A 22,860-nucleotide genomic window follows, 5' to 3' on the forward strand; every position below is an offset into this window, starting at 1 on the left:
TTTGATAAACTCTAATATCTATTGGGTGAATTACCACAGTGTGCCATCCCGGCAGCAAGATGTGTGACCTGTTGCAGCAAGAAAAGGGCAACCAGTGAAGAACAAACACCATTGTAAATACAACCCATATTTATGTTTATTTATTTTCCCTTTTGTACTTTAACTATTCACACATTGTTATAACATTGTACATAGCCATAATATGACATTTGAAATGTCTCTATTCCTCTGAAACTTTTCTGAGTGTAATGTTTTTTTTATTGTTTATTTCACTTTTGTTTATTATCTATTTCACTTGCTTTGGCAATGTAAACAACTGTCTACCGTGCCAATAAATCCCTTTGAATTACATTGAATTGAGAGAGAGGGGAAAGAGAGGCAGAAGAGTTGGGGTGGGGGGGGGGGGGGGGGGGGAGGGGGAGGGATTGTGTGAAGGAGAAGGAGAAAGACGAGAGAGAATTAGAAAACAGAGGCAGGGACGGGGCGATACAGACAAGACCGACAGTGTTCCCAACCCTCTTTGATTTGAATGGTATCAGCAATTTGTATCCAGTATTCTTTTGAACTTAACATGAATTGGGGTATTGAGAGTACTATATAGGTAGAGAATATTGAACAGAACAAGGCTACGTCAAGAACTACATTATGACAAAAATGCAGAGAGAACCCTCTAGTTCCAAGCTCTGGTACTGTGTGTGAGAGAGACGGAGGGAAATAAAGACAGAGAGAGGGAGAGAGGGAAAGAGAGCGCAAGCGCAGTGGTGAGAAGGGGAGCAGGGTGGTAGAGCAGACAGAGAGGGAGGGAGGGAGACATGCTGCTCAGCTGACTGAAGCAGAGCTGGGAGAAGGGGCACGCCTGGCCTGAAGGAGGGCTGCTCTTCTCTCATTACTAAGCCAAACACACACACACACACACACACACACACACACACACACACACACACACACACACACACACACACACACACACACACACACACACACACACACACACACACACACACACACACACACACGCACACGCACCGGAGCCGGGATAGAATCCTAGGGAGACAGAGTGAGCGCCTGCCGACCTGCAACCATGGCCGACATGGGTGAGTAGAAAAACCCTTTCTGAAATCCTCCCTTACAGCGTGTGCATGACAGTGAGTGCGTTTAGCAATGGAGGCGTTGACAATATTTGGAGCCAGGTGGGGATGTACAGTACAGTAGGGATCGACAAGGACGTAGCTCAGGCTAGACTCCAGGAGACAAGGAGTTTTCCTTTCCTGTCTTGTGTTCAAAGGTCATAGAAACATAGGCTGACATTACCAGTTCAGGTATGCCCGTTGGGATAGACAGAGGTAGCAGGGGGCTGTTGCCGTAGAAACCCTGGGAGACAGGGAGAGGAGTGGACAGAGAGCCTGTAGGGCTGGAAATGTCTAAATGGAAGCGCACTCCCACTGGTTGAATCAACATTGTTTCCACATCATTTCAATGAAATGACGTTGAACCAACGTGGAATAGACGTTGAATTGATGTCTGTGCCCAGTGGGCTGTTGGTGGGATGTCAGTGGCAATAAGGACCATGGGGGGGGGGGGTTTCCTATATCGCTCGGTGGGACAGATTAACACTCTGCTGTAGGCAGCATTTCCCCTGTCTAGACACGCACACACATATACACACACACTGACTGACAAATGGGAACAGGGAAATGGGGGTCTGTATGATAATTGACACTGTACATATGATAACCCTGATAGCCCCCCACTGCAGACTCTATTTCCACACTGCTTACCAGGGATTAGCCAAAGTGATTACTCTCTGTGCTGTGACTGTCTCTGTGCTGTGACTCTCTCTGTGCTGTGATGCCCTCTGTGCTGTGACGCTCTCTGTGCTGTGACTCTCTCTGTGGCGCTGCTCAGAAAGTGTGTTAACAGAACAGCACAGTGGACAGCTGATGGTCACACCCACACATTGACTAGGCTCTGCCTTTTCTCTCTCTTTCTCTCCTTCTCTCCTTCTCTCTCTGCTCTAAAGTTAAGGGTTAAGGGTTCTAGGCTCTTTTTGTTGTCCATATGGCTTTATTTTCAGATCGGTTAAATGAAGTTGGAAAGTGATTTACGGCCAAGACTATAGCAATCAATAACAGTCTTGGCTCCAAAGTATTGTATGACAACTCTTTGATTAGTCTACAAGTAGACTATATAGGGAGGCCTATGGAGAGCCTGAATGGCGAGACCGCCCCCATGCACACGTGCCGCACGCACGCACACTGTGTCCCCTGTCACAACAACATCCTCAAGCAGGAAAGTGTGTGACGTGACAAAACACTGTCGTGCACCAAGCGGTCAGATATTTGCTAGCTGGAGGGGACAGAGGCATGTTAGAGAAACGATGCACACACACACCTTCCACCCTTCTCTCCCTAGCCTGTGGCATGGGGGATACCATTGCCAGCCATCCCTTGCAATCTCTGATGTAAAACGGCATGATGCGACCTGATCTCTCTGCCTGTGTATTCATATCTTCATGTGACTCTGGTCCTATACAGTATGTGTCAATATGTATTGCTGAGGTGCATTGCAGCAACATTTATTTGCGATCACTGCAGTGTGTTTGGGGGAGTCACTTGTCCAGAAATATCCAGAATTCACAGAAAAGCACCTTTATTGTAGCTTGTGTTGGGTTTGAATTTATTGACAGTAGGCAGGATGATGAATGAGTGCAATTCATTTATACCAGTACTGACGTGTATGCGCATTGGCAAGCCACTGTTAGATTGGAATAGCCTGAAGGTTCATGAGGGGTTTCAGTGTAGATGTTTTTGTGTAGGTTTGTATACAGTGAGGGAAAAAAGTATTTGATCCCCTGATGATTTTGTACATTTGCCCACTGACAAAGAAATGATCAGCCTATAATTTTAATGGTAGGTTTATTTGAACAGTGAGAGACAGAATAACAACAACAAAAAATCCAGAAAAACGCATGTCAAAAATGTTATAAATTGATTTGCATTTTAATGAGGGAAATAAGTATTTGACCCCTTCTCAATCAGGAAGATTTCTGGCTCCCAGGTGTCTTTTATACAGGTAACGAGCGGAGATTAGGAGCACACTCTTAAAGGGAGTGCTCCTAATCTCAGCTTGTTACCTGTATAAAAGACACCTGTCCACAGAAGCAATCAATCAGTCAGATTCCAAACTCTCCACCATGGCCAAGACCAAAGAGCTCTCCAAGGATGTCAGGGACAAGATTGTAGACCTGCACAAGGCTGGAATGGGCTACAAGACCATCATGTAGTGACAACAGTTGGTGCGATTATTCGCAAATGGAAGAAACACAAAAGAACTGTCAATCTCCCTCGGCCTGGGGCTCCATGCAAGATCTCACCTTGTGGAGTTGCAATGATCATGAGAACGGTGAGGAATCAGCCCAGAACTACACGGGAGGATCTTGTCAATGATCTCAAGGCAGCTGGGACCATAGTCACCAAGAAAACAATTGGTAACACACTACGCCGTGAAGGACTGAAATCTTGCAGCGCCCGCAAGGTCCCCCTGCTCAAGATAGCACATATACATGCCCGTCTGAAGTTTGCCAATGAACATCTGAATGATTCAGAGGACAACTGGGTGAAAGTGTTGTGGTCAGATGAGACCAAAATGGAGCTCTTTGGCATCAACTCAACTCGCCGTGTTTGGAGGAGGAGGAATGCTGCCTATGACCCCAAGAGCACCATCCCCACCGTCAAACATGGAGGTGGAAACATTATGCTTTGGGGGTGTTTTTCTGCTAAGGGGACAGGACAACTTCACTGCATCAAAGGGACGATGGACGGGGCCATGTACCGTCAAATCTTGGGTGAGAACCTCCTTCCCTCAGCCATGGCATTGAAAATGGGTCGTGGATGGGTATTCCAGCATGACAATGACCCGAAACACACGGCCAAGGCAACAAAGAAGTGGCTCAAGAAGAAGCACATTAAGGTCCTAGAGTGGCCTAGCCAGTCTCCAGACCTTAATCCCATAGAAAATCTGTGGAGGGAGCTGAAGGTTCGAGTTGCCAAACGTCAGCCTCAAAACCTTAATGACTTGGAGAACATCTGCAAAGAGAAGTGGGACAAAATCCCTCCTGAGATGTGTGCAATCCTGGTGGCCAACTACAAGAAACGTCTGACCTCTGTGATTGCCAACAAGGGTTTTGCCACCAAGTACTAAATCATGTTTTGCAGAGGGGTCAAATACTTATTTCCCTCATTAAAATGCAAATCAATTTATAACATTTTTGACATGTGTTTTTCTGGATTTTTTGGTTGTTATTCTGTCTCTCACTGTTCAAATAAACCTACCATTAAAATTATAGACTGATCATTTCTTTGTCAGTGGGCAAACGTACAACATCAGCAGGGGATCAAATACTTTTTCCCCTCACTGTACAACATCAGAATGTACAGTACCGGCATGTATTGTTTCTACGGAAATATTTTTTAGTACATGTAAGCAGTGTAGTTGTTCAGCAGGAGGATGTGACTAATATACAATGTGTGTGCGTGCTCGCATGCACGTGTGTATGTGTTGCAGACTCTCTGACAGAGTCGTTGAGTGCCATCAGTGTGAGCACCGAGCTGGTAGAGCAGGAGTTGAAGCCTCATCTGGACACCCTGCTGGCTGTGCTACTGGAGAAGAGTGAGTTTGTACTCTACACACACACCACTCTACACACCACTATACACACACACCACTCTACACACACACCACTCTACACACACCACTCTACACACACCACTCTACACACACCACTCTACACACACAGCACTCTACACACACACCACTATACACACACACCACTCTACACACACCACTCTACACACACCACTCTACACACACACCACTCTACACCACTCTATACACACACCACTCTACACACACACCACTCTACATCACTCTACACACACACCACTCTACACACACACCACTCTACACACACCATTCTACACACACCACTCTATACACATTACTCTATACACACACCACTCTACACACACCACTCTACACACACACCACTCTATACACATTACTCTACACACACACCACTCTACACACACCACTCTACACACACACCACTCTACACACACCACTCTACACACACACCACTCTACACACACACCAGTAGACACTGACCTCGGATTCATCAATCTCACTCCTGCCTTGTTCCCAGCAGTTAGCTTTTATGACATTGCTTGGCCATGGCAAGCAAGGTCAGTGCATTTAGAAACTATATATCGTCTCAGCTTCAATTATCACAGCATATTTACCATGTTGTTTAGGGATCTATTGTTCCCCCCTTTTTTGATTTGCTGGGCTGAGGCTCAAACGTTCTCTTTTTTTATCACATTTTGGATGCCTGACGTAGTCTCGGCCCAAATCTTCAGTTATAAAAAGACTGAGTGTTACAACAGTGTTCAGAACACCCCTGCTGTTTCTCATCTGTATTCATTAAACATCACAGTGCTGTGGAGAGGGGGATCTTAAGAATGAAAGGAAGGAAGTGTGAGATTGACAGGTCAGGTTATTCTCCAGCTCTCCCTCTTTCTGGTTCGGCAAATATCCAATTTATATGAGGTTGCACTGTGCACAAGCAGCCACATTTGGTTCTCCTCAAAAACGGGCAATGGGACGTTACCATAGCAGCGTGGCCTAGCGCTTGACAACCTGAGCTGCCTCCTCGGCTGTTGTGACATTCTCTGAAAGGAGAAATGCTAACATTAAGTCTTCCTCTGTGTCTATTGCATCTTGCTGCTTTAATAATCACAATGAATCTCCCTCCCAAGCTCAACAGAGGAGGATTCTATTTTAGTTTCTCTCTCCGTTCTTCTCCTGACATCACAGATGGGTTAGAGTCACTGTTAATTGGAGAGAGGAGAAGAGAGTGGAAGTCCAGACAACCGGTGCACTCAGTGATCCTGATCAATCTCATCAAAGAGAAGGGGTGGATCAGCTTTAATATTGTGGAAAGATTGTTGCTTCCATCAATGTAATTGTCTGCATCATTTCCAATCCCCCATATATTTCTGCGGTAAATGTATATATCCATATACAGTGCCTTGCAAAAGTATCCATCCCCTTTGTCATTTTTCCTATTTTCTTGCATTACAACCTGTAATTTAAATGGATTTTTATTTGGATTTCATGTAATGGACATACACAAAATAGTCCAAATTGGTGAAGTTAAATGAAAAAAATGACTTGTTTCAACAACAAAAAATAAAAAAATGGAAAAGTGGTGCATATGTATTCACCCCCTTTGCTATGAAGCTTCTAAATAAGATCTGATGCAACCAATTAAGTCACATAATTAGTTAAATAAAGTCCACCTGTGTGCAATCTAAGTGTCACATGATCTGTCACATGATATCAGTTTATATACACCTGTTCTGAAAGACCCCAGAGTCTGCAACACCACTAAGCAAGGGGCACTACCAAGCAAGAGGCACTATGAAGACCAAGAAGCTCTCCAAACAGGTCAGGGACAAAGTTGTGGAAAAGTACAGATCAGGGTTGGGTTATAAAAAATATCAGAAACTTTGAACATCCCACAGAGCACCATTAAATCCATTATTAAAAAATGGAAAGAATATGTCACCACAACAAACCTGCCGAGAGAGGGCCACCCACCAAAACTCACAGACCAGGCAAGGAGGGCATTAATCAGAGAGGCAACAAAGACACCAAGGATAACCCTGAAGGAGCTGCAAAGCTCCACAGTGGAGATTGGAGTATCTGTCCATAGGACCCCTTTAAGTCCTACACTCCACAGATCTGGGCTTTACGGAAGAGTGTCCAGAAAAAAGAAATTGCTAAAAGAAAAAAATAAGCAAACACGTTTGGTGTTCGCCAACAGGCTTGTGGGAGACTCCCCAAACATATGGAAGAAGGTACTCTGGTCAGATGAGACCAAAAGTTAGCTTTTTGGCCATCAAGGAAAATGCTATGTCTGGCACAAACCCAACACCTCTCATCACCCCGAGAACACTATCCCCACAGTGAGGCATGGTGGTGGCAGCATTATGCTGTGGGGATATTTTTCATCGGCAGGGACTGGGAAACTGGTCAGAATTAAAGGAATGATGGATGGTGCTAAATACAGGGCAATTCTTGAGGGAAACCTATTTCAGTCTTCCAGAGATTTGAGACTGGGATGGATATATATATACATAAACATTCATACATATACACATATATACATACATACATATACATACTTTTTTTTAGAATATACCTTTATTATTCCTCGCAAACCCTACCACCCCTCCCCCAATTTGAAGTAAACTATTAAACAATAACACTTAGGCTTTTACCTTCAGTTTATACATATTATACAAATTTTACAGACACAGTCTATTTTACAATAGTTATATTTTGTTTGTTTTTAGTCCTTCCTCTATTTCTGATGTCCATCCAGTTTGATTTCTGTGCTATTTAACTGTGCTATTTCACAACATTTCTGAACTTATATACATTTTACAGACCCTGTATGTTTTACATTGGTTATCTTGTTGTTATTAGTCCCACCCTTCAGCTCCATTCAACCTCTCCCATCTATCTATTAACACCATCCATTTAGGATTTCTATTTGCCATATATTTTTCAACTGTGCTGTGATGCTTCACAAAAGTACTGAACCTTTCTATTATCATAGCTTCTACAGATTGTAAATTAAGGATACATTTTTTTGCTAAAATAATTATAATATTATTGATTGATTGACTATGACTTTTCAAATCACCCAGTATTGCTATCTGCAGAGTTAGCTCCAGGTAAATGTTGCAATTCTTCAGCCATTCCTGGACCTGTGACCAAAAACAAGCTACATATGGACAGTACCAAAATAAATGATATAATGACTCTGCCTCCTCACAGCAAAATCTGCAGAGCTGGGAAGATTGCATCCCCCATATATATAACATTCTATTGGTTGCAAGAATTTTGTTTAATAATTTAAATAGAAAAATTTGAAGTTTTGAATCCGGCGTTGTTTTGCATGTCAATTCATAAACAATGTGTCATGGAATAGGTACATTGAAAATCTCTTCCCAACTATTTAGCAATTTATATGGCACAGCTGTCCATTTTTTCCATTTTAAATTAAATTGATATATGTTTTTATTTATCACAATTTTGTTGAACCATTTATGGTCTTTAATGCAGGGCCGACAGACAAATTCCTTACTTTTTCCCCCTTCTACTTGCCTCTTCCATTTTTGTGGTAATGCTGCAATTAGTTGGTTGTAATTTTGGGTAGAGCAGACATTTCCATATGTGTTAGCTGCATGTGTGACATAACGCCACCAGTCCTATATATGATATCATTTCCAAAAATGATTTTTAAAAAATCTTCATTTTATCGATTTTTTTTAGTTTTTTTAGCAATTAGTATATTTGAGTTTAACCACAATATTTGTTGTATTATTTGTTCTGTCTTTTCAGGTGGATTAAACTAAAATTGCAACCAACTTTCTAAGGCTTGTTTAAAAAATAACCATATTTTGGAGATTATTTTGTTTTCGAACAACCGAAAGTGAGCAGTTGTAATCTGAATAAAGGGAAAAGGGCCATTCTTGAACATGGGGTGAGACATTCCTACCAATTTACTAGAGAACCATTACGGATTTAAGTATAACTTTTGTATGACTGATGCCTTTAGTGAGAGGTCTAATGCTTTAATATTTAATCATTTCTGCACTCCAAATTCATATTAGGCCATATAAATAGGCCCTTTTAATTTTGTCTGGCTTGCCATTCCAAATAAAATTTAATATTTTTTGTTCATATCATTTAAAAAGCAAGTCACTAGGTGTAGGCAAAACCATAAGCAAATAGGTAAACTGTGATATGACTAAAGAGGTAATCAGGGTGATTTTTCCACAAATAGACAGGTATTTTCCTTTCCATTGTAGCAAGATCTTATCTATTTTTGCTAACTTTCTATAAACATTTATTGGAGTGAGATCATTTCTTTCTTTCGGGATTTGTATAGTGAGTATGTCCACATCCCCGTCAGACCATTTTATTGGTAAACTACACGGTAATGTTAAAGTAGAATTTTACATAATACATAATATCATAATTTGGTTTTGGTTTTAATCCAGAGAGTTGAAGTCGGAAGTTTACATACACTTAGGTTGGAGTCATTAAAACTCGTTTTTTAACCACTCCACAAATGTATTGTTAACAAACTATAGTTTTGTGCATGACACAAGTAATTTTTCCAACAATTGTTTACAGACAGATTATTTCACTTATAATTCACTGTATCATAATTCCAGTGGGTCAGAAGTTTACATACCCTAAGTTGACTGTGCCTTTAAACAGCTTGGAAAATTCCAGAAAATGATATCATGGCTTTAGAAGCTTCTGATAGGCTATTTGACATCATTTGAGTCAATTGGAGGTGTACCTGTGGATGTATTTCAAGGCCTACCTTCAAACTCAGTGCCTCTTTGCTTGACATCATGGGAAAATCAAAAGAAATCAGCAAAGACCTCAGAAAAGAATTGTAGACCTCCACAAGTCTAGTTCATCCTTGGGAGCAATTTCCAAACGCCTGGAGGTACCACGTTCATCTGTACAAACAATAGTACACAAGTATAAACACCATGGGACCACGCAGCCGTCATACCGCTCAGGAAGGAGATGCGTTCTGTCTCCTAGAGATGAATGTACTTTGGTGCAAAAAGTGCAAATCAATCCCAGAACAACAGCAAAGGACATTGTGAAGATGCTGGAGGAAACAGGTACAAAAGTATCTATATCCACAGCAAAACGAGTCCTACATCGACATAACCTGAAAGGCCACTCAGCAAGGAAGAAGCCACTGCTCCAAAACTGCCATAGAAAAACCAGACTACAGTTTGCAACTGCACATGGGGACAAAGATTGTACTTTTTGGAGAAATGTCCTCTGGTCTGATGAAACAAAAATAGAACTGTTTGGCCATAATGACCATCGTTATGTTTGGAGGAAAAAGGGGGAGGCATGCAAGCCAAAGAACCCTATCCCAACCGTGAAGCACAGGGGTGGCAGCATCATGTTGTGGGGGTGCTTTGCTGCAGGAGGGACTGGTGCACTTTACAAAATAGATGGCATCATGAGGAAAGAAAATGATGTGGATATATTGAAGCAACTTCTCAAGACATCAGTCAGGAAGTTAAAGCTTGGTCGCGAATGGGTCTCCAAATGGACAATGACCCCAAGCATACTTCCAAAGTTGTGGCAAAATGGCTTAAGGAAAACAAAGTCAAGATATTAGAGTGGCCATCACAAAGCCCTGACCTCAATCCTATAGGAAATGTGTGGGCAGAACAGAAAAAGCGTGTGCGAGCAAGGAGGCATACAAACCTGACTCAGTTACACCAGCTCTGTCAGGAGGAATGGTCCAAAATTCACCCAACTTATTGTGGGAAGCTTGTGGAAGGCTACCCGAAAAGTTTGACCCAAGTTATACAATTTAAAGGCAATGCTACCAAATACTAATTGAGTGTATGCAAACTTCTGACCCACTAGGAATGTGATGAGAGAAATAAAAGCTGAAATATATAATTCTCTCTACTATTACTCTGACATTTCACATTCTTAAAATAAAGTGGTGATCCTAACTGACCTAAGACAGGGTATTTTTACTGGGATTAAATGTCAGGAATTGTGAAAAACTGAGTTTAAATGTATTTGGCTAAGATGTATGTAAACTTCTGACTTCAACTGTAGATCCTCTATGAGGCTGTGGAGGGATTCTAATTGTGGTTTAAAAAGAAAACATGAATAATCACGGTACAATGACACCTTTGTTTTTAAGCCACGGATTTCTAATCCCTTAATATTATTGTTGGATCTAATTTTAACAGCTAACATTTCGATAGCAATAATAAATATAGATGCCGACAGTGGACAACCTTGTTTTATTCCTCTTGACAGTTTAAAACTTTCTGAGATGTAGCCATTATTTACTATTTTACACTTAGGGTTACTATACATACAGTAACTTTGACCCATTTTATAAGAGATTCTCCAAATTTGAAATATTCTAGGCATTTATATATAAACTCCAGTCGTACTTTATCAAAAGCCTTTTCAAAATCATCTATGAAAACTAGGCCTGGTGTCCCCGATATTTCATAGTATTCTATTGTTTCCAGTACTTGTCTTATATTATCTCCAATGTATCGTCCATGTAAAAAAACCTGTCTGATTAGGATGAATAATATCTGACAATACCTTTTTAATTCTGTGCACCAAGCATTTAGCTAGAATTTTTGCATCACAACACTGAAGTGTAAGAGGCCTCCAATTTTTTAAATGGACTGGATCTTTATATATGTCACTTGGATCCTGTTTCAGTAATAATGAAATCACACCTTCTTGTTGCGTGTCCGATAATCTACCATTTATATAGAAGTCGTTAAAACATGCTAATAATGGTCCTCTGAGTATATAAAAAAAGTTTGGTATACTTCCACTGGTATGCCATCCAGCCCGGGAGTTTTCCTAGCCTTAAAGGCTTTAATTGCGTCAAGAAGTTCCTCCTCTGTAATTTGGCCTTCACTTGAGTCTTTCTGTACACATGTTAATTTTACATTATTAATAGGAAAAAAATCCATACAATTAGCTTCGGTTAGTGGAGATGGAGGAGACTGAAACAAAAACATATTCTTAAAGTACTTTACTTCCTCTTTCAAAATATAATTTGGTGAATCATGCGTGACTCCATTATTTGTAACAAGTTTCACTACATTTTTTGGAGTAGCATTTCTATGTTGAAGATTGAACAATTATTTAGTGCATTTTCCCCGTATTCCATCCAGTTTGCTTTAATTTTTATAATATATTACGCTGGATCTTTCTTGAATAAGTTCCTCCATTTCTTTTTGTTTTTCCCCTAACTTGTTCTGTGCCTCTATGGTACAGTTTTTATTGCTATCTAACTGTACTGTTAGTCCTTCAATTTCCTTTGTTAATATGGACTCTTTTGATCTAAATTGCTTTTGTTTTATAGATGAGTACTGAATTGCATGGCCTCTAAAGGCAGATTTAAAAGTGTCCCATACAATAAGGGGATCTGTCTGCTATGTTATGTTGGAAAAAGTCAGTTGTAAATTCTTCTGTCCTAGTTATAAACAAGTTATCATCCAGTAGGATTTGATTACATTTCCAATATCCTCGCTTACGTGGAAATTCTGTAAGAGTAATATATATGCCAATTATGTGATGATCCGACCGCATTCTGTCCCCTATCAACACTTTTTAAACTTTTGGTGCCAGAGAGAATGACATAAGAAAGTAATCAAGATGACTGGCTTGATTAAACCTCAGCCATGTATATCTGTCACGACTTCCGCCGAAGTCAGCTACCCTCCTTGTTCGGGCGGCGTTCGGCATTTCGACGTCACCGGCCTTCTAGCCATCGCCACTCCATTCGGACCTTGGTTCCTGTTACAGCTGGACCTATACCTGGCCACCTTTCACCCAGCTCCCTCGGGAAGAGAGAAGGTGTCCGCCCTCATCTTGTGCCTCTCGGGGAGAGCTCTGGAGTGGGCAAACGCCGTGTGGAGAGAAGGAGATACTGGCGTTGGACCACTTCGAGGAGTTCACCCGCCGCTTCTGGCGGCGGGTGAACGGCTCTTCCACCTGAGGCATGGGACGAGGAGCGCCCAGGAGTTCGCCCTGGAATTTCAGACCTTGGCCACCGGAGCAGGATGGAACGACAGGGCCCTTATCGACCACTACAGATGCACCCTGCACGAGGACGTCCGTCGGGAGTTGGCATGCAGGGATGCCACCATCACCTTTGACCAACTGGCGGATCTGTCCATTCAGTTGGATGGAAAGTCCAGACCTCCTGGTAAAATCTCCTGGTAGACGCTACACTTCCCAGGAGTCACCTGTATCCACTGTCGCAAGCGGAGACGGCGGCTATGGAGACATATGTCTCTGAATCCCTGCGTCAGGGGTTCATTCGGTCCTCCACTTCACCAGCCTCCTCGAGTTTCTTTTTCGTGAAGAAGAAGGAGGGAGGTCTGCGCCCGTGCATTAACTATCGAGGTCTAAATCAAATCACGGTGAGGTACATTTACCCGCTACCTCTCATCGCCACGGGGATTGAGTCAATGCGCCGGGCGCGCTTCTTCACTAAACTGGATCTCAGGAGTGCTTACAACCTGGTGCGTATCCGGGAGGGAAACGAGTGGAAGACGGCGTTTAGTACCACCTCAGGGCATTATGAGTACCTCGTCATGCCGTACGGGTTGATGAATGCCCCATCAGTCTTCCAATCCTTTGTAGATGATATTTTCAGGGACCTGCACGGTGTATATCGATGACATTCTGATATACTCCACTACACGCGCCGAGCATGTGTCCTTGGTGCGCAGGGTACTTGGACGACTGTTGGAGCATGACCTGTACGTCAAGGCTGAGAAATGCCTGTTCTTTCAGCAGGCCGTCTCCTTCCTAGGGTATCACATTTCCACATCAGGGGTGGAGATGGAAAGTGACCGCATTTCAGCCGTGCGTAATTGGCCGACTCCCACCACGGTAAAGGAGGTGCAGTGGTTTTTAGGGTTTGCCAATTACTACCAGAGATTTATCCGGGGTTTTGGCCAGGTGGCTGCTCCCATTACCTCACTGCTGAAGGGGGGTCCTGTACTTTTGCAGTGGTCGGCTGAGGCGGACAGGGCTTTTGGGCACCTAAGGACTCTGTTTACCTCGGCTCCCATGCTGGCCCATCCGGATCCCTCTTTGGCGTTCATAGTGGAGGTGGACGCGTCCGAGGCTGGGATAGGGGCCGTGCTCTCTCAGCGCTCGGGTACGCCACCGAAGCTCCACCCCTGTGCTTTCTTCTCAAAGAAGCTCAGCCCGGCGGAGCGGAACTATGATGTGGGGGACCGGGAGCTGTTGGCTATGGTTAAAGCTTTGAAGGCGTGGAGACATTGGCTTGAGGGGGCTAAACACCCTTTCCTCATCTGGACTGACCACCGCAACCTGGAGTACATCCGGGCAGCGAGGAGACTGAATCCTCGTCAGGCAAGGTGGGCCATGTTTTTTACCCGTTTTGTGTTTACCCTGTCCTACAGACCAGGTTCCCAAAATGTTAAGGCAGACGCACTGTCCCGGCTGTATGACACAGAGGAGCGGCCCATGGATCAGACTCCCATACTCCCGGCCTCCTGCCTGGTAGCGCCGGTCGTGTGGGAGCTGGACGAGGACATTGAGCAGGCGTTACGTACGGAGCCCGCTCCCCTCCAGTGTCCCGTCAGACGTCTGTACATTCTGTCTGCTGTCCATGACCAGTTGATCTATTGGGCCCACACGTCACCCTCCTCTGGTCATCCGGGGATCGGCTGGACGGTGCGCTGTCTGAGTGGGAAGTACTGGTGGCCTACCTTGGCAAAGGACGTGAGGGTTTGTTTCCTCCTGCTCGGTGTGCGCCCAGTGTAAGGCTCCTAGACACCTGCCCAGATGTAAGCTACATCCCTTACCCATTCCACAACGGCCTTGGTCTCACCTGTCGGTGGATTTTCTGACCGATCTTCCTCCCTCACAGGGAAACACCACGATCCTGGTCGTTGTGGATCGTTTCTCTAAGTCCTGTCATCTCCTCCCTCTGTCCGGTCTCCCTACTACGGCCCTACAGACTGCGGAGGCCTTGTTTACACACGTCTTCCGGCACTACGGGGTGCCTGAGGATATAGTGTCTGATCGAGGTCCCCAGTTCACTTCGAGAGTCTGGAGGGCATTCATGGAACATCTGGGGGTCTCGATCAGCCTCACCTCAGGTTTTCACCCAGAGAGTAATGGGCAGGTGGAGAGAGTGAACCAGGATGTGGGCAGGTTTCTGCGATCTTATTGCCAGGACCGGCCAGGGGAGTGGGCGGCGTTTGTGCCCTGGGCCGAGATGGCGCAGAACTCGCTCCGCCACTCCTCCACTAACCTCTCCACCTTTCAGTGCGTATTGGGGTACCAGCCGGTTCTGGCGCCGTGGCATCAGAGTCAGACCGAGGCTCCTGCGGTGGACGACTGGTTCAGGCGCACGGAGGAGACATAGGAAGCCGCCCATGTTCACCTCCAGCAGGCCGCACTGCGCCAAAAAACCAGCGCGGACCGTCACCGCAGTGAGGCCCCGGTGTTCGCACCGAAACTTGCCTCTCCGCCTGCCCTGCCGGAAGCTGGGTCCGCGGTTTGTGTGGCCATTCAAAGTCCTGAGGAGAGTGAATGAGGTGTGTTACAGGTTACAGCTTCCCCCATATTACCGTATTAACCCCTCGTTCCATGTGTCTCTCCTCAGGCCGGTGGTGGTTGGTCCGCTCCAGGAGTCTGAGGTGCGGGAGGTTCCTCCTCCCCCTCTGGACATCGAGGGTGCCCCGGCGTACTCCGTCCGTTCCATTCTGGATTCGAGGCGTCGGGCGAGGGGCCTTCAGTACCTTGTGGAGTGGGAGGGGTACGGTCCGGAGGAGAGGTGCTGGGTTCCGGTGGCGGACGTGTTGGACCCTGAAATGCTGCAGGAATTCCACCGTCTCCGGCCAGATCGCCCGGCGCCTCGCCCTCTGGGTCATCCCCGAGGCCGGTGTTGGCGCGCAGCTGGAGCCACGCGTCAAGGGGGGATACTGTCACAACTTCCGCCGAAGTCGGGTCCCCTCCTTGTTCGGGCGACGTTCGGCGGTAGACGTCACCAGCCTTCTAGCCATCGCCGCTCCATTTTTCATTGTTCCATTTGTTTTGTCTTGTTCCCCGCACACTTGGTTTACATTCCCTAATCGCACTGCATATATATATATTCCTCTGTTCCCCCCATGTCTTTATGTGGAATTGTTTTGTTTTGTGTTTGTTGTATCGGTCCAGTCTGGTTTTTCACCCTGGGCATTGCCTGTACCCTATTTGGGGAATTATTGGTGAACCTTATTGTTATATTATTGACGGTATTTTGCGCTTGTCACTTTTCCCGGTTGGCTTGAGTTGTAACTGTTTGCGCCCGTCTGTTTGTTGCTCTTGGCTAATAAAGTCGCCTGATCACCTATTCTCTGCTCTCCTGCACTTGACTCGAATGACCAGCAGCGAAAACCCTGACAATATCTCACTAAGTCAGGGTATATAAGCCTCCATATATCCACAAATTCCAATATATCTATGACATTCATGTTTCCTTAAGTGCCTGAGGGTGATAGTTTGTAGTGTGATTTCCTTTCCGGTCCATAGAGGTATTTAAGACCGTATTAAAATCTCCCACCATAATAAGATAGTCTAGTGTTGCTTGTAGAGTTGATAAATTCTTATATATATTTTCAAAGAAGCTTGGATCATCATTATTTGGACCGTATAGGTTAATAAGCCATATCTGTTAATTGTTCAAGAACATATTTAAAATAATCCATCTACCTTGATGATCTGTTTGGACAATTTGCACATTTGGATCAAAATTACTGTTAATTAATATCATCGCCCTTTTGAATTTCTTTGCCCATGGGAAAAATATATTTCTCCCCCCAGTCCTTTTTCCACAAAACTTAATCTAAGATGGTTGAATGAGATAACTGTAAACAATAGATATTATATTCCTTCTCTTTTAACCAGGTAAATACTGATCGTCTTTTCTTATTATCTGCTAAGCCATTACAATTATAACTGGCTACACTTATTTCACCACTTACCATAATGAGACACGTTTCAATTCTATTTATCAAAATATATGTTTGGAAACGTACCCTTAAAAAGTAACATGATGATTGAGTGTCTATATAGCTGTACCATGATATTTGCATTGCTACTAAGTAAACCTCCAATTGGTCCTCACTATTCCACCCGCTAAAAGCCCTCCTCATCCCGAGTTGGGTTGTCATCCCAATGCCCGGCAGACCACCCCCGAACCCTCGGATCCCATAGCCACGGAGAGACCGGGACCCATCCTTCGAAAAGAGCACACAGTGCCACCCACAGAACAGACGCAGAGAAGAGACTTGGCACAGGAAATGGCATTACATCTAATGCTGGGACACTTTCATTTGCAAAAGTTGTGTCTGAATTAATTTATGGTTAACAATTAGCTGGTTTGTCTATAGGTCAATAAAGATGATTTATGTTACTATAAAGCCATTTGTCATTTTCCGTCTTCAGTTATATTCCATTCTATTGTATCTCCATGCCAAAGAGTAGTTGACATATAAGTATGTGTATGATCTGTCCCCAGAGAAGGGAGCTGCTGAGGAGATCGCCTCCAGTGGGATCCTTCCCATCTTAGCCCAGACCCTCAGGGTGAAGAGTCCTCTCACCAACCAAGTGGCGTTGGTGGTGGCAGAAATGGCCAGGGAAGGTGAGATGAGATGCCAGCCCACGAGACAGAGGAACAGGGGGCATGAATACCAATCTGAGTTTAATGGAGAGAACCAAGCCCTTAATCACTACTACTCTGACTCACACTGTCTTTGAAAGACTCACTGATTAAAATAAAAGAAGTTGATTTTATTGTCTGGCTGTTTTCAAAGTGGTTTCTGTGCTACCTCACCTCCTCCTACTCATTACCTATCAACTAATATTCATGGCCTCTACTAAGTACCCACTGGGCACAGACGTCAATTCAACTGCTATTCCACGTTGGTTCCATGTAATTTCATTGAAATGACATGGAAACAACGTTGATTCAACCAGTGTGACCAAAAATGAGGGGGTGGTTTTGGTTCTCACTCATTGACAGCAGCAGGACTACTTTCTATTTGCATCTACCAAGATCCAATCCTCCGTTTACAAACACAACAATGCCATAGGCTTACTGTGGGTACAAATCGAGATTGAGGAAATGCTGTCCCTGTGTTCCAGCGGCGGTGAGGGACCTGTGCATTGATGCGGGGCTGGTGACGGTTCTGGTGCCCCTGCTGAACAGTGCAGACGAGGAGCTGCTGCTCCACACTGGCAGAGCAATCGGACGCATCTGCTTCGACAACAGTGAGTGGGACTGACTCTCGCAGGCCGGGCCCTTCCCAAGGGGAATCAGGCTTTACCTGCAGTGATAGGATGAATCTGAACCAGAATCTGCCTACTAAATTAATATGCAATCTTACTACGCAATGCTTGTCCTGATGGATTTGCTGTGTGTGCCTCCACCTCTCCAAGTCTATTTATCTCAGTCTCACTCCATTACTCTCTACCTCCTTCTCTCCCTTCCCCTTTTATCCCTCTCCTCCTCCCTCTCTCAGCGGCCCAGCAGGATCAGCTGGTGCAGTGTGGGGTGATCCCCAGGCTGGTGGCCATCATGAGGGAGAACCTAGAGAACGATCCACTGGTCAACGTGTGTCTGCTGGCCCTCTGTAACCTGGCCGACATGGGTGATGAACACCAGAGGAACTTTAGTATACTCTAGACAGGGTCACAGAGACGACCCACTGGGCAAACACTGGTTGAATCAATGTTGTCTCCACGATATTTCAATGACGTTATGTTGAACCAACACGGAATAGACGTTGAATTGACGTCTGTAGCCAGTGGGGAGGAAAGCCTGTTCATTTTTGGTTACATTTCTGAACCAAAATGGTGTGCTTGTCTCATTTGTTTACCTGGAGACTGCGTATACTGAGTTGAACCAGTTCTCACATTCTTATCTGTGAATGAGAATTGTTTCTTAACTGACAGGCCTGGTTAGATAAAGGTGTCAAATCAAATATGTGGCCTCTGACCCTTGCAGACACGACGCGGGAGGCTCTGGTAGAGGTGGGCGTGGCAGAGGTGCTGACGGCCCAGCTAAAACGGGCTACTGACGCAGAGAGAAGACACATCATACTGGAGGTTCTGGGATCACTGGGAGAGAGTGGTAAATCTGGGCAAGGGCCTGAAGTGTGGTCATTCAAATGATGATCATTTATACAGACACGGATGAGATTAAATAGGCTGCAAGTGAAGTTTAAGCTTTTCACATGAAGGGTTCAATGAATGTGTGCTCAGACTAACACACTCCTCCTGTGCTGCTGTTGTCAGATGTTCTGAAGCTGCAGTTTGTGGAGTCGGGGGTTCCTGAGGCTCTGTCCGAGATGATTCGGGGGCTACAGGGTGGCTCTGACCCCCATGACCTCTGTAGCATCAAGATCGCCTCTAACCTCATCGTTTCCCTCCTGCTGGGAGGTAAGGAACTCAACCTGACCTGGAGGCACCAGAATCCCTCTATGGTCCTCCCCTTGAACCTAACCCCATAGTCCATGCCTCACTCACCCACACCCCTTCACTGTCTGTCAGCTCACATCACTCAATTTGATTGATGTTTGATTCCGAATGTAATCGAGCAAAGATACTCTCAGACTAAGAATCACATTTGTATTCATAAAAATCAGCTCATGCGATGTGTTGATGATGATACGTGGTTTTCTTGTTTATTTGTCTTTTATCTGTTTTGATTTTTTTGCTAAATGAAATATGGATGATCGGTGACTGACTAGTTTGATGTGCTGCCTGTCCCTGTGTGCTGTGTTTGGTGCATTAGATGAGTCCATGCAGAAGTGTTTTGGTGAGGGCACGGGGGTGGTCTACCGGGATGTACTCTCTTGGCTGCAGTCCTCCAACACTCAGCTGCAACTGTCTGGAGCCCTGGCCATCGCCAACTTTGCCAGGAATGGTGAGATGACAAAATGCCTTCAGATTGACTTATCTGCATTGACTGCTTTAGTTTTGAGAATTGATTCTCCTCAGTCTCTGATGTTCTAAGCCCATGTCTATATTCATATTCTATTACCTTATAACCTCTCTTCACCTTTCTCGCTCTGTATCTTTTCTCTGTCTCTTCTCATCAATTCCTGTCTCCTCTCTCGATCTCTCTCTCGCTCTCTCTCTCCCCCTCTCTCCTTCACCCTTCTCAGACAGTAACTGTGTGAAGATGTTGGAGTTAGGAGTGGTTCCTCATATCCTGACCCTACTGGAGCAGCATGTGGACGAAGGCGACGTGTCCGTCCAGCATGCCGGACTGAGTGCGCTCAGAAACCTGGCGATCCCAGGTACATAGTAGGATGGATAACCACAAACACACAAACACACGCGCACGAACGCACACACACACACACACACACACACACACACACACACACACACACACACTGAATGACAAACTGGCAGCGGGAAATGAATGACTAATGTGTTTATCTTGTAAGCTCTTCTTACACTGAGGACTCTCAGCTCTGAGACCACTGTGACCCCTCTTCTCCCTGTTGTTTCAGCCAGTAATAAGGTGAGGATGCTGGAGGACGGGGTGACAGAGAGAATCAGGACCTTGCTGCGCTCTGACATGCCCCCAGTGCAGTTCAAACTGCTGGGCACCCTGCGCATGATGGTGGATGGACAAGGTTTGTGGGAAAGGTGTATGGTGAAGAAGAATGGGATGTGTGCTTAATGTAGAGGCCTGGGTTATACTGTATGTGACTTAACTAAAATCACATAGGTCAAATGCATTTATCTAGTGCAGAGTTAACTAAATGTGTGTTGGAGTCATTTTTATTTATGATAAACTAAGAAACATGGCTGTTATTCCTACCACCAACCACCTGTATAGGATAGTTATTTCACCCCCAGTAGATGCTGTAAAATTATTCCATGCTGTAAAATGTCCAAAGGCATAGTTGGAATCACAGCCTATTTACAATGTATGCGGGATATAAAATCCACCACAGGCACTACTATGACCTGTCACAATAAATTGCAGGGTACTGTGGCTCCCCTTGATTACTGTAGTCTACTGAGGTAATACACTCCTATAAAGGGAATCACCACTCTGAGTTCGCTTTCTCACTTCTAATCCTTTCCTTGTTTCTTTCCCCCCATTTCTCACTGTCTCTCTCTCCCTCTCTCTCTTTCTATCCCTTTCTGTCTCTGTCTCTCTCCCTCTCTCTCTCTCTCTCTTTCTTTCTCTATCGTTCTCTCCCTTTCTTTCTGTTGCTCTGTCTCTATCTTTCCCTCCCTCCCTTTCTCTCTCTCTCTCTATCCCTTTCTAACCATCTCTACCATCTCTACTCTCCCCCTCACTCAATTTCTCACCCCCACTCTCTATCTCTGACTCTCTCCTCCTCCACTCCCTCCTCTCGTCTTCGCTCAGAGGAGGCAGCTGCAGTGCTGGGTAAAGATGAGGTTTTGTTGGCGAGGATCATGGAGTGGTGTGAGGCACGGGACCATGCAGGGGTCAGGGGAGAGGCCAACCGCCTCTTGGCCGCCCTTATTAGACACAGCCGTGCCCCGGTGAGTCACTCATGGGCATACACACACACACACACACACACACACACACACACACACACACACTATGAGGATTACATACTGTATGTGTGTAATCCTCATCTCTTCTAGAAACTGATTCTCTCCCTTCCGACTCTTACAGGAAGTCATCAACGCTGTAACCAAAGCAGATGGGGTGCGACACCTCATCTCCATGGCAACCAGTGAACACTTGATCATGCAGAATGAAGCCCTGGTGGCCCTGGCGATTGCATCTGCCATTGACATCGGTGAGGGATTCTACGATCCTTTGAGAGCAATCAGAGGGAAAGATCAATACATCTAAAGCTATCCTTTGGACTGACAGAACGTAGCTAGATACAGGTTTACTGACAGCAACCAAAATACATTGATTTGTAATAATATCTGTATATATTATGTCAGCATGTAATAATATACAATGTAATAATATCAGCTTATATTTTACAATGGTGAATTACTGTAAGCTCATTTTAGGTTTTACTAATTCCCCTGCATACCAATGTTCAATACCATAATGTACTTCCTGTAAATGAGAGACTAACACACACTCCTTGCGTGTGTGCGTGTGACATGTCCTTCTGTTTTCCAGCCTCCATGCAGGAATCATTCCGAGAGGCAGAGCTCTTGCCCACACTGCAGAAGATGCTGGATGACCCAGTGGGGACGGTGGAGTTCAAGTTCAGTGCCCTAGGGCTTATCTGTAGCCTGGCCAGCTCCAGTAGGTACCCCACGCACACACGTGCACACCCACACACACACCCACACAAACACCCACACCTGCACACACACATGTTCTCTCGCTCCTTCTTTCTGTCTCTCACCCTCTCCCTTTATCTTTGTCTCTATACTCCTCCCTCTTAGGCTCGATGAAGGAAGAAATGGAATCTCTTAACCTGAAGGAGACCCTCAACAAGCTCTCTGGTCACTCCAGCACCAATGTAGCCACACAGGCCGACACAGTGCTGGCCATGCTTTCTGAAACCAGCTAGACTGGCCTGACCGGACCACTGCCCTGGTCAATGTGACCACAGACTCTCAGCACCACGTGCCACCACAACCTCCCCTACTATCGTGACTACACCATTCTCTCCATGAAAAGAAGCAGATATTGAGTCTTCCTAAGCTGGGCCTCCATTCACCTGGCCTATGGAGAGGACTGACCAACCCAATTTGACAGAGAGCTGACAAGGTGATAGCCTATGTTCTAAGCACAAGCTGAATGAGCCAACCCATGAAAACGCACACGGGTCACAACAACCCCGGTTCAGTCATCATGACCACCTGTAAAAATAGTGTTTATGTGTGAAATAGCTCTTCTAATCAGTACCCCAATCAATTCAATGTATGTATGATTTCCGATAACGACCAGTGTATATTATCAAAGGAAACGTTTGCGTATGTATGCGCCATAGGGTTAATCATGGCTACTGTTTCATAGCATCTAATGCGCTTACCCTCAATGCAAAACACAAAACTAATGTCTGGCACTGTTTATTCATGTGATGTTCTATCTATACTCTATATTGACCAGTCTACATGGATGTACATGCTCCTAGAATAGGACCATACCTGTCTCTTCTCTGTGGATCTTGCATAGTGAGATCCCCTCGG

At 44.9% G+C, this 22,860-nt stretch overlaps 1 protein-coding gene across 1 annotated transcript in view; it reads left to right on the forward strand.

Annotated features, from left to right (window-relative positions):
• The first annotated feature begins 792 nt into the window (after positions 1-792).
• The window catches only part of LOC115193810 (rap1 GTPase-GDP dissociation stimulator 1-like), a 23,166-nt gene continuing 1,098 nt past the window's right edge, over positions 793-22,860 (forward strand). The window contains exons 1-14 of the mRNA XM_029752850.1: positions 793-1,094; positions 4,564-4,668; positions 17,216-17,338; positions 17,842-17,967; positions 18,219-18,347; positions 18,704-18,829; positions 18,994-19,137; positions 19,493-19,624; positions 19,866-20,000; positions 20,220-20,345; positions 21,092-21,231; positions 21,371-21,497; positions 21,839-21,967; positions 22,111-22,860. The exon at positions 22,111-22,860 is cut by the window's right edge and continues 1,098 nt beyond it. Of these exons, the coding sequence (XP_029608710.1) occupies positions 1,082-1,094; positions 4,564-4,668; positions 17,216-17,338; positions 17,842-17,967; positions 18,219-18,347; positions 18,704-18,829; positions 18,994-19,137; positions 19,493-19,624; positions 19,866-20,000; positions 20,220-20,345; positions 21,092-21,231; positions 21,371-21,497; positions 21,839-21,967; positions 22,111-22,238 (1,683 nt within the window). The 5' untranslated portion in view covers positions 793-1,081 and the 3' untranslated portion in view covers positions 22,239-22,860. The remainder of the gene's footprint in view (positions 1,095-4,563; positions 4,669-17,215; positions 17,339-17,841; positions 17,968-18,218; positions 18,348-18,703; positions 18,830-18,993; positions 19,138-19,492; positions 19,625-19,865; positions 20,001-20,219; positions 20,346-21,091; positions 21,232-21,370; positions 21,498-21,838; positions 21,968-22,110) is intronic.

This window comes from Salmo trutta, chromosome 5 (assembly GCF_901001165.1).
Source record: "Salmo trutta chromosome 5, fSalTru1.1, whole genome shotgun sequence".
Lineage (NCBI taxonomy): Eukaryota > Metazoa > Chordata > Actinopteri > Salmoniformes > Salmonidae > Salmo > Salmo trutta.